This window comes from Anolis sagrei, chromosome 3 (genome assembly GCF_037176765.1).
Source record: "Anolis sagrei isolate rAnoSag1 chromosome 3, rAnoSag1.mat, whole genome shotgun sequence".
NCBI lineage: Eukaryota > Metazoa > Chordata > Lepidosauria > Squamata > Dactyloidae > Anolis > Anolis sagrei.
Genome location: NC_090023.1, coordinates 73,678,124 through 73,693,766, shown reverse-complemented (window position 1 = coordinate 73,693,766; position 15,643 = coordinate 73,678,124). Strand labels below are relative to the sequence as shown.

Here is a 15,643-nt window from a genome sequence, read left to right as displayed (position 1 = left end):
TGCTCTTTGTGATGTGTGTCTCTGTGTGTGTATGTTTTCATGAGTTCCGCCATTTTAACATTTACCACTTTCCTACTGAATTCAAGCATACATTTATTAGCTACTATGCATAATACCAAGGAACTTTTTGATGGAATGTTAGGCTTTTTCAGTAGATGAGAAATGAACATGAACCTCCCTTTCTACCCATGAGCAAGTTTTTTTTACATCACTTGTTTCATTACTACCATAGTTACCAGATAAATAATCCAAAGAGCAAAGAAATAAGTGTACATAAAACACACAAGTATATGAAGCTATGGCGAGTCTAAGTACTAAAGTGCAATATTGATTATATACAGCTAGATCCAATAAAGTGACTTACTGGCTGTCACAGTGTGTGCATTTGTCTATGATTATGACAGTCCTGTGTAGTAATCTCTATAGTTACTTGCATGTGAAGTGATTTTGATTCTTTGACCAATGTAGATGATATAAGAAATGTTGATGAGAAAATTTGCAATTCAGAAATGTTTTTCCTTTCCTGTATTACAAGGGGTACAATAACTAATGACTCCTGCACACACACCAGCTTCTGGGAAGGACAGATTAATGATTCTCCCTGATATCGGTCAATGAAAGAAGAAGAAAGCAGCCTACAGGTTTACCTGCACTGTTCCAGCAGTCACTATTAGGTCATCTATTTATAAAAGATATTCATTGGGAAAAAAATCTTGAAAGAACCCAGTTAATCCTTCAAGCAGCTCCGATAGTGAACCCTGTTTAATGAGAGTCCTTCTTAAAACTGGTGATAACACTATGAAGCTTTCTTTGTAGTGGAAAGAAGAAAAGCAGCTGCAAGATTGATGTTAAGAGGTCTGAATAATCTACATTTACAATATGAAGTCTCCGCCAGTTATAATTAACAAGCTGCAAAACTGGCAATTTGAAGCAGATTGAGAAGGCTGAAGGATGCAACCCCACAGTCTGAAGAAAGCATATCCATCAAAGATACAGGAGGACTGAGGCAGCGTAGGCATATATTTTATGTATCTATTATTTACCATAACTGGCTTCATAATGCTTTTCATTCTATTGGTCAAGTATCTGCTTATGCATACAAGCTCCAAAGAAGCATAGGGAATATACATTATTTTATGTACAATGTAAACAATGAAGCATAACAAAATGCTTAAATAGTAGACCTCTGCAAACAAATAACATGAATCAATTTAGTTACAAAAATGCACTGTGCATTACAATTACTATTTCTATGTTTGACATTGTATAAAGGACAGAGCAAGAGTCTTTGTTTTGATATGTTCATTGTGGCTTCTGGGCTAAATGCAAAGTGCTGGTCATTACTTTTAAAGCCCTAAATGGCTCGGGTCCAGGCTATTTCACTGACTGCATCTCCTCTTACAAACCAGCCTGGGCACTGCAGTCATCGGAGGAGCCCCTGCTCTCAGTCCCACCCCCATTCCAGGCATGACTGGTGGGAACGAGAGAGAGGGCCTTCTCCGTCATCGTCCCCCACTTCTGGAACTCCTTCCCTAAAGAAATATAGCTGGCCTCCTCCCTCCTCTCCTTTAAAAACAACTGACAACCTATTTTTGCACACTAGCATATGGAGAGGAGGAGGATTAGATGGTTGAGTGATCATTGCCAGGCCTCTGGTTCAGAATTATTTTTATTTAGGCTTCCCTGATCCACACCAGGCCAACAACCACATAACCAACCCACACCGTTTGGTAACCCTTGCTGGCTGTTGTACACTAGTGTGGATGTTTTGTTTAGATTTGTGTTGTAGAATTTTGTTACGCACTGTGTAGTTTAATTTATTGATGTCAACTTTAATTTACTGATGCTAGGTTTTTAATTTGATGTTAGGTTTTCTGGGATTTTATGTCAGTATCATTTGTTTTATGTAGGCATTGAATGTTTGCCATTGTTATGTTGGAATCTTCACTGATTCCCCTCGGGGTGATAGGGTGGAATGCAAATAAAGGGTTTTTTAAAAAAATATTTATTAGTATAACTTAAACATGTGCATAGTTACCAATTTTATTCCCAGAGATTGAGGGTGGGTATGGGAAGAGCAACTTGCAACCCCAAACCGTCCTACAATCCTTGGCCTAATTTGAAAATCTGTCTGTATGCTAAGAAGCTCAGAGTTGTGGTAAAAATTATCTCTCTTCCTTGGCAGCACATTGGGAGGGAGGGGGAGTAGGTGAAAGAGGACAGGTTAATGTTTAAGAAAGATGAAAGAAGACTGACTTTCAAACAAAGAGAGAGAAGAGAGAGAGAGAGATGTTGGAGGGATCCATCAATCTGTTCCCAGCCACCACATGTTAGGTGTCTCCCAACAGATGACCCTTGAGGATTGTAGTCTCAGCAAAAGGAAAAAAAAATCCCACTCCTGACCTAAATAATCAGACTATAATGCTGTTTTTCCTTGCACAGTCTTGCCATGTTTACTTCCTTTTAGACAGGTCTATATCAAAGCTACCAGGTGTTCAGAATACTCTGTGCAGAAGAAAATTCAACAAACCTTGCTAGCAAAGGCCATCTTGAAGGCTGGAAGTGACAGCTACCGCTGATAAGAGTTTGCTGTTACTGTTAATGGTTTGGCATCTGGTTAAAGAAACCATCTGTTCTCTTCAGTTCTGTCAACCTCATTTAGATTATAATAACATTAAACTATGAGCTAAGTGAAAATCAAATACGGTATGATACTTTACACCTTTTTGGGGAATAACCACACCCTGTTCAAGGACCAAGAGTCAGAGTCAGATAAAACAACTCTTAATGTTGCAACCTTGAAATATACTCCATTATCCTAATATTGCAATGGTTCAAATGCTATTTTATTAGTACAGTCTGTGGACAATTGGATAAGAGGGTATCTGACAGAGGTTTTCTAAACTCATTAATTATTATGTGAAAATTGTGATTTGAATCTTGGTACTACACAGGCTAATAGATAACTTTAAAAAATCTTTGCATATACTCTCTGATTACCAAGTAGCCACATTAGGAGAATGGTTGCCAATTGTAGAGATGAATTTAAATGATATTCAAACTGGTTTCTAAACCAGCTTCCAGGAAGGACTGGTTCTATAGTTAGGCTTTCTGTGACAGGTGGCTCAGGGATCAATGCTAGAAAGCATGGTCCTGATGACCTATACCTTCTTTTCTCAGTTCTCGAGGTGTGCAAAAGGAATCCCAGGACAATAGTGCTGCTTTGAGATGTGTGTGTGTATTTTCCTGATACTTAAACCTTTTTCAGGCATAGGTTACTTGAATGCAACATTCTGCATAACTGAGGTTGATTCTTAATTCATCACACTAAATAATATAATAATATATTTATATCCCGTCCCCTCTCCCCGAAGGACTCAACATGATAATGCCTCCTGTGACATCACAAGGGGCCACTCCTAAAATTCAGGTTTTAACCCTGATATCTCAGAGTCTGGAATAATCCTTTAAAAACCATGTGGCGCAAAGTGTTGGAAAACAGAACTTTTGCCACATAGCACTGTGCTCCATAAGTTAGCCTTTAAGTGCAGAAAAATAAGCTCTCTCATCTCCAGACAAGAGTTAGCTGCCAATCTTTTGGATATGGAATTTGGGAGGGGAGGCAGGGCCGTAGCCATAAGGAGGGGGAGGGTTAAAAGTTCAACCCCCCCCCCCAAATGTGTCAGGTTAAAAAAACCCTGGTTTACTCATAAATCAGTTAACCAGTTAAAAACCATGACTAAGCCAGGCTTTTTTAAGACCTGACACATTTTGGGGAGGGGCAATTGAACCCTTAACCCCCACCCCCCCACCCCAAGCTATGGCCCTGGGGTGGGCTTTTTGATCTTAAACTAGCCTTGTTTCCAGAAGGAAAAACATATCCAGCAGAATCTATAATATGTAGTGGAAACAGGAATGCATAGCCTCCTACGTTTCACAAATGGTTGTCGGGACATGAGTGGGCAAATGACGTCCAAGTGTGGTCAAGATGGCAAAAGTTATTAATAAGGGAAAATGCAGTATTCAGAAGAGGATGCAAAGTTTGCCTTTGCCTGATCAGGATACCCCTTCGCCTGTCTCATCTCTCCCCATTCAGTTGAGTGCAGAATATTTTTGCACTTTGAAATCAATGTGTACTAACTGAAATAAGTTAAAGACAAAGTGAGGAAGTGGTGGGAGAAGAAGGAAACTAGGACATTTGTTTAAAAACTGAAAATGGTATGGTGCAGGATTAATTGGAACTGTCCCTGCCAAGTCAGGACAGGTGGAGAATATGAGAGTGGTTTTAAGTTTTAAACTGTGGATGTAATGGTTTTATGAGGGCTCTCCTGCTAGTAATGCTCTTCAGTTTGTAACAAACCAAACCTATCATGTTTAGGGGTCCTCCTAATCATACCACTAAAAATGGCCCTAATTGTGTATGTCAAACTCATGCTGTGAAGGCAACCGCTTAGCAAAAGTTAAAATAGGCATTTGAATAACCCTACTTTCAGCTCCTCTGGCTTTTTAAAAAAAGTATTTCACAGATAAACAGTATGATGTTTTGTGAAGTGATATCTTCACCAGTATTTTCTAGAATGCGTTGTTCCTACAGATGTCATAATTCATCACTTGAAAGAATTCTAGACAAAGAGATCCTCGCTATCTGATAAGAAATGTCAGAAAAATATTCTGAGCAATCTAAGTGTATTTAAAATTGCCAGAGCCTGGAGAAGTTACACAGCCAGTAGCCATGATGGGCAGGCAATTCTGAGTTTCTTTGTTCAAAAAAGAAACTTTGGTATGCTCTACAATTAGTGTTCCTACTGAGAGGCCTACCTCACCCATGACTCCCAAACCCTCTGTCCTTGGCTGAGTTTTGTCAGAACCTATTGCAGTGGCTTCTCCTCTCTCTCACCCCATGCCTCTACTGCATCCATGGCTTCTAGAAGAAGGTAGGACTTAATCCCAGATGAATCAGGGGACTCCATGAAGTTTAGAGATCTAATCCCCTCCAGACAACAAGGCAGGGCTACAATGCTCGCTCTTGTATTGAAGATAATATCTGGGTGATGTTGGGTTCACAAGATTATTATGAAAGCACAACAGAACCAAGCGGTGACATTTGGAATGTATTATTCTAGACAGCTCATTCTTGAACATGTTCATTATCGTCTCTTCATTGCTATCAACAGCAAAGAGGCAAATAAACTTAGATTTATCTAGGGGCAAAATGTAATTTTGCTTTTAAATATCCTTGCTTATTGTGTATTGCAAATGAGTTAAGAAATGAATTTTGTTATAACAAATCAAGAGTGCTTAGATGAAATGTGCTTAGAGAATAAAATGCTTCGTAAGATAAACAGGATAATAAATATCTCTTCTATCCACGTTGCTTTCTAAACATTTTCTGAAGCACAGCTCCCAGAATCCTCAATACTTAGGTTTTGTCACATTTGACAAGCTGTCTGTTTTAATGAAAATGCTTTTCATCAAGAGTTTATGTTGATTTTCCCCTTCCATTTTTATGTCATCTTTTCTAGTATTTGGTATTTTTGAAGGAATTAGTTTTCCAAATATTATGTAAGTATGTTACAGCTATTAACACAAATAAGGAAACATGTTTTAAAAACTTTAGCCATAAACAACATCTCTTGGTGTGAAATTAACATGCTGAGATTATCTGTGACATGTGGCAAATCTCATTATCTCTTGTAGATATTATTTTAACAAGGTGACATATTTAATTTTACATAAAATATTTTTAGGAGCCACACATACATTTCCAAGTCCTGTAGACCCCCATGAGTGGCACTTCTGGATTCCAAATGAATATACAAAAATGCCCAAACCTGGAAATTACCAGAAATACATTTTCAAATTAATTCATAGAAACACAGAATAATAGTTGGAAAAAGCTACATGGGCTATCTAGTCCAAACCCCAACCATAAATGAAAAACACAATTAAAGCACCAGCAACAGATGGCCATCCAGCCTCTGTTTAAAAGTCTTCAAAGAAGGAGCATCCACCACACTCCAAGCCAGAGAGTCTTTTTGGGAAAAATGGGGGGGGGGGGGAATGTGTGCCATCCCGGGTCAGCTTTTAGTTGAGACAGGATGGCATCTAGCTACCCCTCAAGTGAAAGCCCAGGGTTGTGGGAGGGGGGTGGGAACTGAAACCCAAGAGGAAGGGCCCTTAATTTGCAAAGCTCTCACGGAAGGCTCTAATTTGTTTTCTTCCCTACTGTTTCCAGAGCAGTTCAATGGTTTGACTGTCAGATTTTGATATAAGAAATCTGAGTTCAAATCCCTTTGTTTTGTGACTTTGTGTATGGTCTATCTCACAAGATTATTGTAAAAATAAAACTGGATAACTCCAGTTCTGTGAGCTCTTCACAGAAATGATGGAAAAAATTATTTTTAGTATAATTACATCCCCCATTCACATTCTAATTCCAAATCTCTTTTCTTTCTAAGTTTGATATGGTCTGATACTATATTGGGATTCATATCATCATACGTAATTATGTATTTTAGCCCATGTAATTATGATATATCTCATACTCCGGTTCAATGGTAACATAAAATAATATGCTTTTGTATTTTTCAGTAGCTGACTCACATCTAATAAGTAATTTCATTCTTTGCTTCCTTTTTATTTAAAATATCTTTATGTTATCTGTACTGCAGCAATGATGAATACCAAATTAATTATGTGCTTGGAGTGGTTTAACAATATAACGTGTGTGGTTTTGAAAGATTTTATACTTCTTAAGAAAACACAGTTGAGTTTAGCATAGGTAGTGACACATCGATCAGTTAAAAAGCATAATCATTGGCAACATTGTACAGCTTTGGTGTTTGACAGGAAAATTTGCAATTCTCAGGAGTAGGAGTGTTACATTACTTTTTCAGATTCACAAAACTATATATTCTTATGTCTTTCAGGATCTAGATTTCTCATCACATCCACGGGAGCCTTGTATATTACAGATGTACAGAATGAAGATGGATTGTATAATTACCGATGTATCACACGGCACAGATACACTGGAGAAACACGACAGAGCAACAGTGCTAGACTTTTTGTATCAGGTATGCAATGATACTTAACTGAAATGCAAATGCTTGTGTCCACGCAGGCATAAACATTTTGGGGGAAAGGTAACATATATATTTCAAAGTTAAGAAGTTGTTAAGTTGCTGTTCTTGGAAATACCAAACCGTTCTATTTGTTAATTAATATGATGACTGAAATCTTCCATTGGGAGACATTGATATGGAAATGTGACTATATCTCTGTAGCTACTTCTTCATGTGCTAGCTTCTAAATCCTAACTTTTCAGCAATGCAGCCCTCCCCACCTCAAAATCCCTGCCGATGTCTGTTGCAGAACATCAAATGCAGGAAGAGAGCTGGGCATATGTCCACTCCCTTGCTCTCTGAAAACACAGAAATGGCTGTATTGAGGGGGGAAGAGCTGAGTTGCTGGAAAGGTAGGTTTTGGCAAGACTTTTGTTTATGGTTATTGCTTTCTTGGCAACCATAAGAGTGAATTATGATAGTGCACGATTTGCAACATCATAATTACTGAACATGATGCCAATCTTATATAAGTTTATTGACCTCAGTGCTACCTTCAGTCAGCTCCAAAGCCCAGAGCGGCACTTAGATTTATTGCTATTTACACTATAGCACAAGAGCAAAATCACATGTCTATTCTCTTAGCTGTTCTTCGTTGGAAGGGAGCATGCGCTCATATCTCATCTCTGGAATGCATGACATAATAGGAGTTGTCCAAAATTGCACTCTAGTCATTAATCATAGCTCTGTGCATTTAACTCTTGCACTGCATTGCATTTCTATACCGCACACAGAGTTTAAACTACAAATAATATTTCATCACATTGAAACCAAAGTACTGACATCTTACACAATAATATTTAAAAACGACCACCACATGAAATAATATAAAATCATTTAAAATATACAGAAGTTTAAAAAGACATATAAGCCACCCCAATAAGAAGATCCAGTATAAGGCTGTTACACATTTTAAGCCTACTTAAACAAAAAAAGTATTTGCCTCCTGCCAAAAGAAAAGCAGTGTTCCAGAAAGTGGGAACAGCCTCTTGAACAGATAGTCTGGACCTCAATGGTTTAGGGCAGGGGTTCTCAAACTAAGGCCCGGAGACCAGATATGACCCCCCAAGGTCATTTACCTGGCCCTTGCTCAGGATCAGCCTAAGTCTGAAACAACTTGACAGCACACAGCAACAACAACAATCCTATCTCATCAGCCAAAAGCAGGTCCATGCTGCCCATTGAAATACTAATAAGTTTATATTTGTTACATTGTTCTTCATTTTAATTACTGTATTGTTTTAAAGTGTTTTTGCACTACAAATAAGATATGTGCAGTGTGTATAGCAATTAATTCATCCTTTTTTTCAAATTATAATCTGGCCCTCCAGCAGTTTGAGGGACTATGGCCTGCCCTCTGTTTAAAAAGTTCGAGAGCCCCTGGTTTAGGGCTTTATAGTTCATGACCAGCACTTTGAACTGTGTCGGAAAATGAAGCAGCCAGTGAAGCTGTTTTAATTAGGGTGTTATATGCTCCCTGTAAATATCCCTGTTTAGCATTCAGGCTGCAGTATTTTGAATCTGCTGAAGTTTCTGGAGTTTTGAAAGGCTGCCCCACATAGAATGTGTTACAGTAGTTCAAATGGGATGTAACCAAGCCTTGTGTCACCATAAGTAAATCTGACATCTCAAGGAATAGCCACTGCTGGCATATTAATTTTAGCTGTGCAAATGCATCCTTGGCCAGTGCTGAAACTGGGACAGCCAGGCTCAGAGTTGAGTCCACAGGTGCTTCTAGACAGCATGAAAATCCCGGTTTTAAATGGGGGACAAAAAGAAACCCAGAACCTGGGAACATCACTCCATTATGAGCTGGATTGTATATGTGCACATGTGAATATATTAATGTTAAAACAACTAGATTTGCATGTACACATATGCGGTTCAGCAAATAACAGAGGTGTTTTTTTTAAATCTTCTGCTGGATTGCTCTCTTCTCCTAATTGTTTATTCAATCTGTTTAATATTATAAAGTTTAAAATAAGCAGTTTCAAAGTGTTCCAATTTCTCTCCATTCGTGCTTCCTTTAAATCAGCTGTGTATCCATTTGACAGCCCAATCAGCTGATCAGTTATTTCAGGCTTTTAAAAAGTAGACATGTGCTGGAGAAGTCTGCACAGAGGGAAGGGAAGAAAATCATGTGTTTTTCTTGAGTGCAGGGATATACAGTGATGTAAATATGCACATTTTGCAACTGGAAACGGGATAAAAGGGGACCTCATTACCCCAAGTTTTTTGCCCTTTGCAGTGAATCAGTGCTGATTTACACTAGTGCCATGTAGCCCGCCCCCCCCTCCTTTTAACTCAGGAAATTTTAAGTGCTGTGTATATGAGCCTCAAGAGTATACCCAGTCTACTAGTGTGACTTCATAGTTTGTGTAACCCCAGCACAGTCAGATTAAGATGAGATGATCCAGAAAAAGATTTTGTGAAGTTGGTATGTGTAGGATACATTTGCATGCACTGATAAAATGGTAAGATCCTCTGCAGATTGGATTATGAATGGTAATTCCCAACTTTGGTGTATAAGTCTTTCTGCTACAGCAAAGGTTCAGAAGATCTAATCATTAAAACCTATTCCTGAGTTTCAACAAGCCACAGACACATACTGTAAAAGCATGTTTCGTGTCTAAAAATGTTTTTTCATACACAGTTAATGCACAGCAATATATCCAACCAGAATGGAAGCACAACTACAACAGCAACAGCAGCAGCAACAACAACATTTTTATTATGTTCCAAAGACCCTTATTACACTGTAGCATACAGGTTTTACAGGTAATGAAAGTAAGAACATTCAGTTGGTTGAGCACACAAATGGATAAAATTTGCAAACTGTAAAAACTGTTGTTGTTGCTGTTGTCGTTTGAAGAACAACTAGACACACTCACATAATGGGTCACAAAGATGTGTTCTGCACAACATTTAGCCGAAGTGGCCAATTTTTTCCTAAAGAGAGAAAGCTGTGTCCACTATGTTCAAAGTATATATTTTGCTGAATTACATAATTTATAATCTTCAAAACTCTTCACTGGATTTAAAATTGGTTCATCTGTGTTATAATAATGGCATGGTGAAGCATTTAGAAATTTGCATTGCTATAGCACTACAGATTACTGACAGAGAATTCCAAATCACAAAATTACAAATCCCAGGATTGCACAGGACAGAGCCATGGCAGTTAAACTAGTGTCAAATTGTTCTAATTTTGCAGTGTTAAGATATACCCAGAATCTGAGACCATTTTTTTGCCTTGTCAAATAATCACTAAATGCAGTAGTAGGTAGTAGTAATAGTTCTTCTTCTTCTTCTTCTTCCTATTATTATTATTATTATTATTATTATTATTATTATTATTGTTATTTTACTTCTTACCCACCTCTCCTTGCTGCTCGAGGCAGGGCACAACACACTTGATAAAACATTATATCAAATACATACTGTATATTAAAATGTATTTCTATTAAATATATATATTAAAATACACTTAGAACAAAGTGAAATAAAGTAAACCCGGGACACGAGTTTAAAATGCATAGTTAAAAATTAACTGGGTAGTAAAACAGGGATGGAAAGAATATTCATTATTGTTCATTCCCAGGTCAGAAAGTAGGTTTCCTGACAGTCATGTCAAAAATACAATAGACCAGATAAGCAAGAAGCTTGAGGTTTTCACCCCATATTTGAATATGCCAGAGTGTTGCAGAGGAATTATTTTGTATAGAAAAGTTTGTTAATTTATTGCACAAATCTTGTTTCCTGCATAAAAAAATTGTTTTCCACAAATACATTATTTCTTCTGAAAACAGCAATTTTTTTCTGCACCATTTTGTTTTACACAGAAACTTCACACATTTTTCAATGCAGAATAATCCTTTCACAACCTTACAGGATGTATGCAAATGGAGGGAATATGGCATAGGGACATTTGTTTTTCCCACAGCCATGAGAAAACTAGCATAATTATTTGTGCCTATATGTGAAGACAAAATAGACAGAGATTTGCATTCTTGTGAAAGAAGCTTCCTATGCTTCAATCACACTTCTGATCTTTATGCTCTCATCTAGCAACATTTATCTTTCTTTTTTTTTCTGGCATTGTATACTACTTGATCTATGGTAACCTTTCTTTTATTATGATTGCATAATTGTTTCTTTAACCGATTAGTGAATCTGTTAAATCAGTGAATGAAACGTTGCATCCCTAAGACATAACTGCATTCATTTCCAGACCCAGCAAATTCGGCTCCATCTATTCTGGATGGTTTTGAACATCGTAAAGCCATGGCGGGACAGCGAGTGGAGCTGCCTTGCAAAGCATCTGGACATCCAGCACCAAAGTACCGCTGGCTGAAGGACAACGTTCCCTGGGAGCCTGATAGCAGGTTCCGGCCAACAGTGACGGGTTTACTGATAGAAAATACACGCCCATCAGACTCAGGCAACTATGTGTGTGAAGTGTGGAACAATTATGGTACTGCTGAAGTGATAGGCCGCTTACATGTAAAACGTAAGTAAACTGGGGCCTGCTAGATAGGTAAAATGGATACTGTTATGTCAAAATTACATGTAGAATTCTAGTTTTGTTCTGTCGGAAGAACATGGAACTATCTAGGATCATGGGTCCAATTCCAGCTTGTAGAATAAAAATCCTCAGGGGGATTTGTGTTGGATTTCAACATTGTACAAGCATTCAAGCAAAATAGTTGCTCAAGAGTTTATGCCAGTGGTTATCAGCCTGTGGGTCCCCAGATGTTTTGCCATTCAACTTCCAGAAATCCTGACAGCTGAATTTGAAAATTTCTTCTCTCTTAAATTTCCTTTCTCCGTTGATAATGATGTATTTAGGCATTTGTCACTTCATTTGATTAATATGCATGGAGAGAAGATTAGGAACATTCTGCATAGTTCTATCTCCTCTGCCACGGCCCTCTTTCCAACATGGCCATGCTCCAAATGTTGTAAGGCAACCAAGTTGAGCAGAGAACTTGCATTGTACTCCTGTAGGCTTCCCATGCTGTTCTAAATCAGGAAAATTTACACAACTACTGCTGAAGATGTTCTCTTTCTAGAATGGGAGGAGGATGGTAATGAAGAGGGGAAAATGAGCTAGTGCCTCCTTGCTCTGTTCTTTATTGTGTGAGCAGGATGTCTGAATAGTCCTATGTTCACCACTAAAGCTGTTCTTTTTCTTGCACACATCCAAACAACACTTTGGCTCCTGCTCTCACAACAATTTCCCATCCATATGAACACCAGGACATTTCTAAATATGGAGAAGGATGATTATGTACAGAAGTGTTTTTTTAACACCACTTGTCTGAAAGCCACGTAGGATGAAGAAAACCCATTTATAGCCTCTCTCTCAAGGGCAGCAAAAACCTAGAGGAAGTTCTGGGAAATATGCAGAGATAGGTTCATATTCTCATACATATCCAGTGTGCATATATTTGGCTCTTCTACCAACCTGTTTGCCACAGCACTCTACTTGTTCTGCTTCTACTTCTAAAAATGCATTTTCTAATTTTGTTCTTCCCTTTTGCTTGTATAGAACCTCTCAAAGCTAACATCACTCCACGGAAAGTTAAAAGCAGTGTTGGTAGTCAAGTGTCCTTGTCCTGTAGTGTGACTGGAACAGAGGACCCTGAACTTTTTTGGTATCGAAATGGTGAAATCATCAACACCGGGAATAATGTGAGGATCATTGGGGTCACTCACGAAACCCTTATTATGGACGGCATGGTCAAAAGTGATGGTGGGGCATACCAGTGTTTTGTACGCAAGGACAAGATGTCTGCACAAGACTATGTTCAGGTGGTGCTAGAAGGTCAGTCATAGTTTGTTTTAGATATTCTGTGTATTTTGAATCATTCAATATCAAAATGTTGGTTACAGTTATTATTTGATTGTTGTGTGTAGCTGAACTAGGTGGGCTGGAAGGACACATGTCATAAATGGAGTCTTATTAATGTTGAGATGTAATTCTTCACTACATTTCTTTCCAAAGGTGACAATGAATGCAAGAAAGTCTTTAAAAATCACATACTCTTCAAAGGTGAACCACAATTTGGCATTTATTCTGTACAAAATTTGCAGAAGGTTGAGTTGTATAGAAAACAGAATTTACTGCACAGTAAACAGCATTTTTGAGAGTTCAGAGGAGAAATATTAATATGCAGAAAATTCTGTTTTCTATGCAATTCAACCTTTTCCCTATTTTCCATATTTTATGCAGAACAAGTTCTAATTACAAAATTGCAACAAAAAAAGTACAGGAACTAGTATTTCTATGTTCAGATATTGTGTTCCATGCAGAAAATGTTTCTTCCTGGGCAAAAAATATTGATTTGTGCAAAAATAACAATTTTTAAATTTTGTGCAAAATAAGTTCCAAACTGCAAATATTCTTATCAGACAACAATTCTTCTTGTCAAGCTTTCTTGACACTTAAAAAGACATGTTTTTCAACAATTTTCAAATATTTTCCCTCCCCTACTCCAAAGCAAAATTATATATTCACAATTAATGAAACCATGTTGAAATGATGAAATGTTTTCTGTACTGTTTTCAATTTAGAAATGTGCAGAATTAGCATGTTAATCCCTTAATTTTTGTGAGATGTCTTTGTGTTCTGAAGGTTTAGGGAGAACAGCAGTTCAGATAGAGAATCAGAATATCAATCTCTGTGTGCCCACAACCTAAGCCAGGAAATCACACATCACTATTGAGGATCACTGGAAAGGAAGAAGGGTGAAAATGAAACATTGTGACTCTGAACAGAATCACCAATTACAAACCTGTAGCCAGCAGATGCATGGTTGTTGTTTTTTTATTCATATGATTGCTACTTATATAGGTCTTTATCTGAGAAAGGGAGACTTGGATTTTCACTAATATTGTTCTATAAGGCTCTAGACTTCGTTTTATAGGCACACAGAATAAATGCTGATGTGTCAGAACACAGATGATGATGATGATGATGATGATGATGATGATGATGATGGTGATGATGGTGATGATGATGATGATGATGATGACGATGACTTTATTCATATCCCACCTTCATTTCCCTAAAGGGATTCAGGGCAGCTTAAAAAGGCACTCCAGGGCACATATATAACATAAAACATTTTAAAAATGTTACAGAAGTATAAAACAAATCACATAAAATTATAACAACCCCTATCAGCACAAATCGCATAAGATCAAAATAATATATTTTTTTTTAAAAAACAACGGTAGATAAAACTAGCTGCTATCAATACACAACGTGCCCAATTGTCAACTTCATATGGGCCCATTCAGCGTACTCGAGGTCAAAAGCCTGTTTGAACATCCATGTGTTCAGGTTGGCATGCATGTATAATTAGAAAAAACATGGAAGAATCTGAAATCTTGCCGAAGAAAACTCTTAAATCTAATTAATGAGATTGCCCTAAGTCAACAGATGACTTGATACATGCACACAAACATCCTAAATATGGTAACCCCCATACATTTCATAGGGTCTTCTTAGGCCCTAGGTTTTGCCAGTTCTTTCCAACAGCACCTAATATTAGCCAACAGCACCTAATATTCATTGGCAGTCTCCCATCCAAGTAATACTAAGAGCAAACCCTGTTTAGTTTCAAAGATCAGATGGAATCTGGTGCCTTTAGAATATATAGGCCCTACGTATTCTCCTAAATCATAAAAATTAGCCATTAACTGTCCATCAAAAAGATTCCAGTGTCTTTGGAATTGTTTGTGATGAAGCAATAGTGCGTATCCCCTTGGAATTTTTTTTTCCAATATAAAAATAAAGAAGTTCACAGGTTGTCTATATTTCATCCCAGTTGTCACTTTTATGAATGAATCAGATGTCTGTTGAAGCTCTAGTAGTCATAATGAGTAACTGACACCTTGTTCCACATAGTAATCAAGCAATTTTCCAAAGCTAACAAAGGTAGGGAAGAGTCGGAGACGACTGAACGAATGAACAACAACAACAACAAACAAAGGTAGACTGCCGGCTTGGACTGGCCACTATTTTTAGAGTGGCCATGGGGTGGTGTGGGAAAAAAAGAGAAAAAAAGAGTACTGGCTTTGACCTAGTTACCTCGGCAACCATCTCCTGTGAGTAAGAAAGCCTAAAGAGCATATTGATAATCTATAATGATGTTGAGAGTGTGCAGGTTATCAGAGAGTGACAGCAGGACAGATTTCAAAGATGTGTGGGTCTCACTGGGAAAAGAATGTCTGCTTTTATCTCCAAAAAGCCTGTCACTTGATTAAAAAAAAACCAACAAAACTGAGGAGGCAGAGGTGGAGACTGAGCACATTTCCTGGTATATTGGCTGTGTGTCAGCTTCCATTCAGGATAAAAAGCCTGAAGCTCTTTGTCTTTGGAGAGATGACAGGTGAATACACAGGGAGGTGGTTGGAAGTGGTTGCAGAGAAGGCAGAATAATCTAGGGTCTGCACTTTTTGTTATATCACTGCGTCGATTATTCAAATAGGATTAGGATAGGCTTTAACAG

At 37.8% G+C, this 15,643-nt stretch overlaps 1 protein-coding gene across 7 annotated transcripts in view; it reads left to right on the top strand.

Annotated features, from left to right (window-relative positions):
- DSCAM (DS cell adhesion molecule) overlaps positions 1 to 15,643 on the top strand; it is a 396,804-nt gene that overhangs the window by 212,152 nt on the left and 169,009 nt on the right. For all 7 annotated transcript variants that reach the window (XM_060770299.2, XM_060770298.2, XM_060770300.2 and 4 more), the window contains exons 4-6: positions 6,930 to 7,076; positions 11,356 to 11,634; positions 12,676 to 12,951. In XM_060770299.2, coding sequence (XP_060626282.2) covers positions 6,930 to 7,076; positions 11,356 to 11,634; positions 12,676 to 12,951 — 702 coding nt within the window. The remainder of the gene's footprint in view (positions 1 to 6,929; positions 7,077 to 11,355; positions 11,635 to 12,675; positions 12,952 to 15,643) is intronic.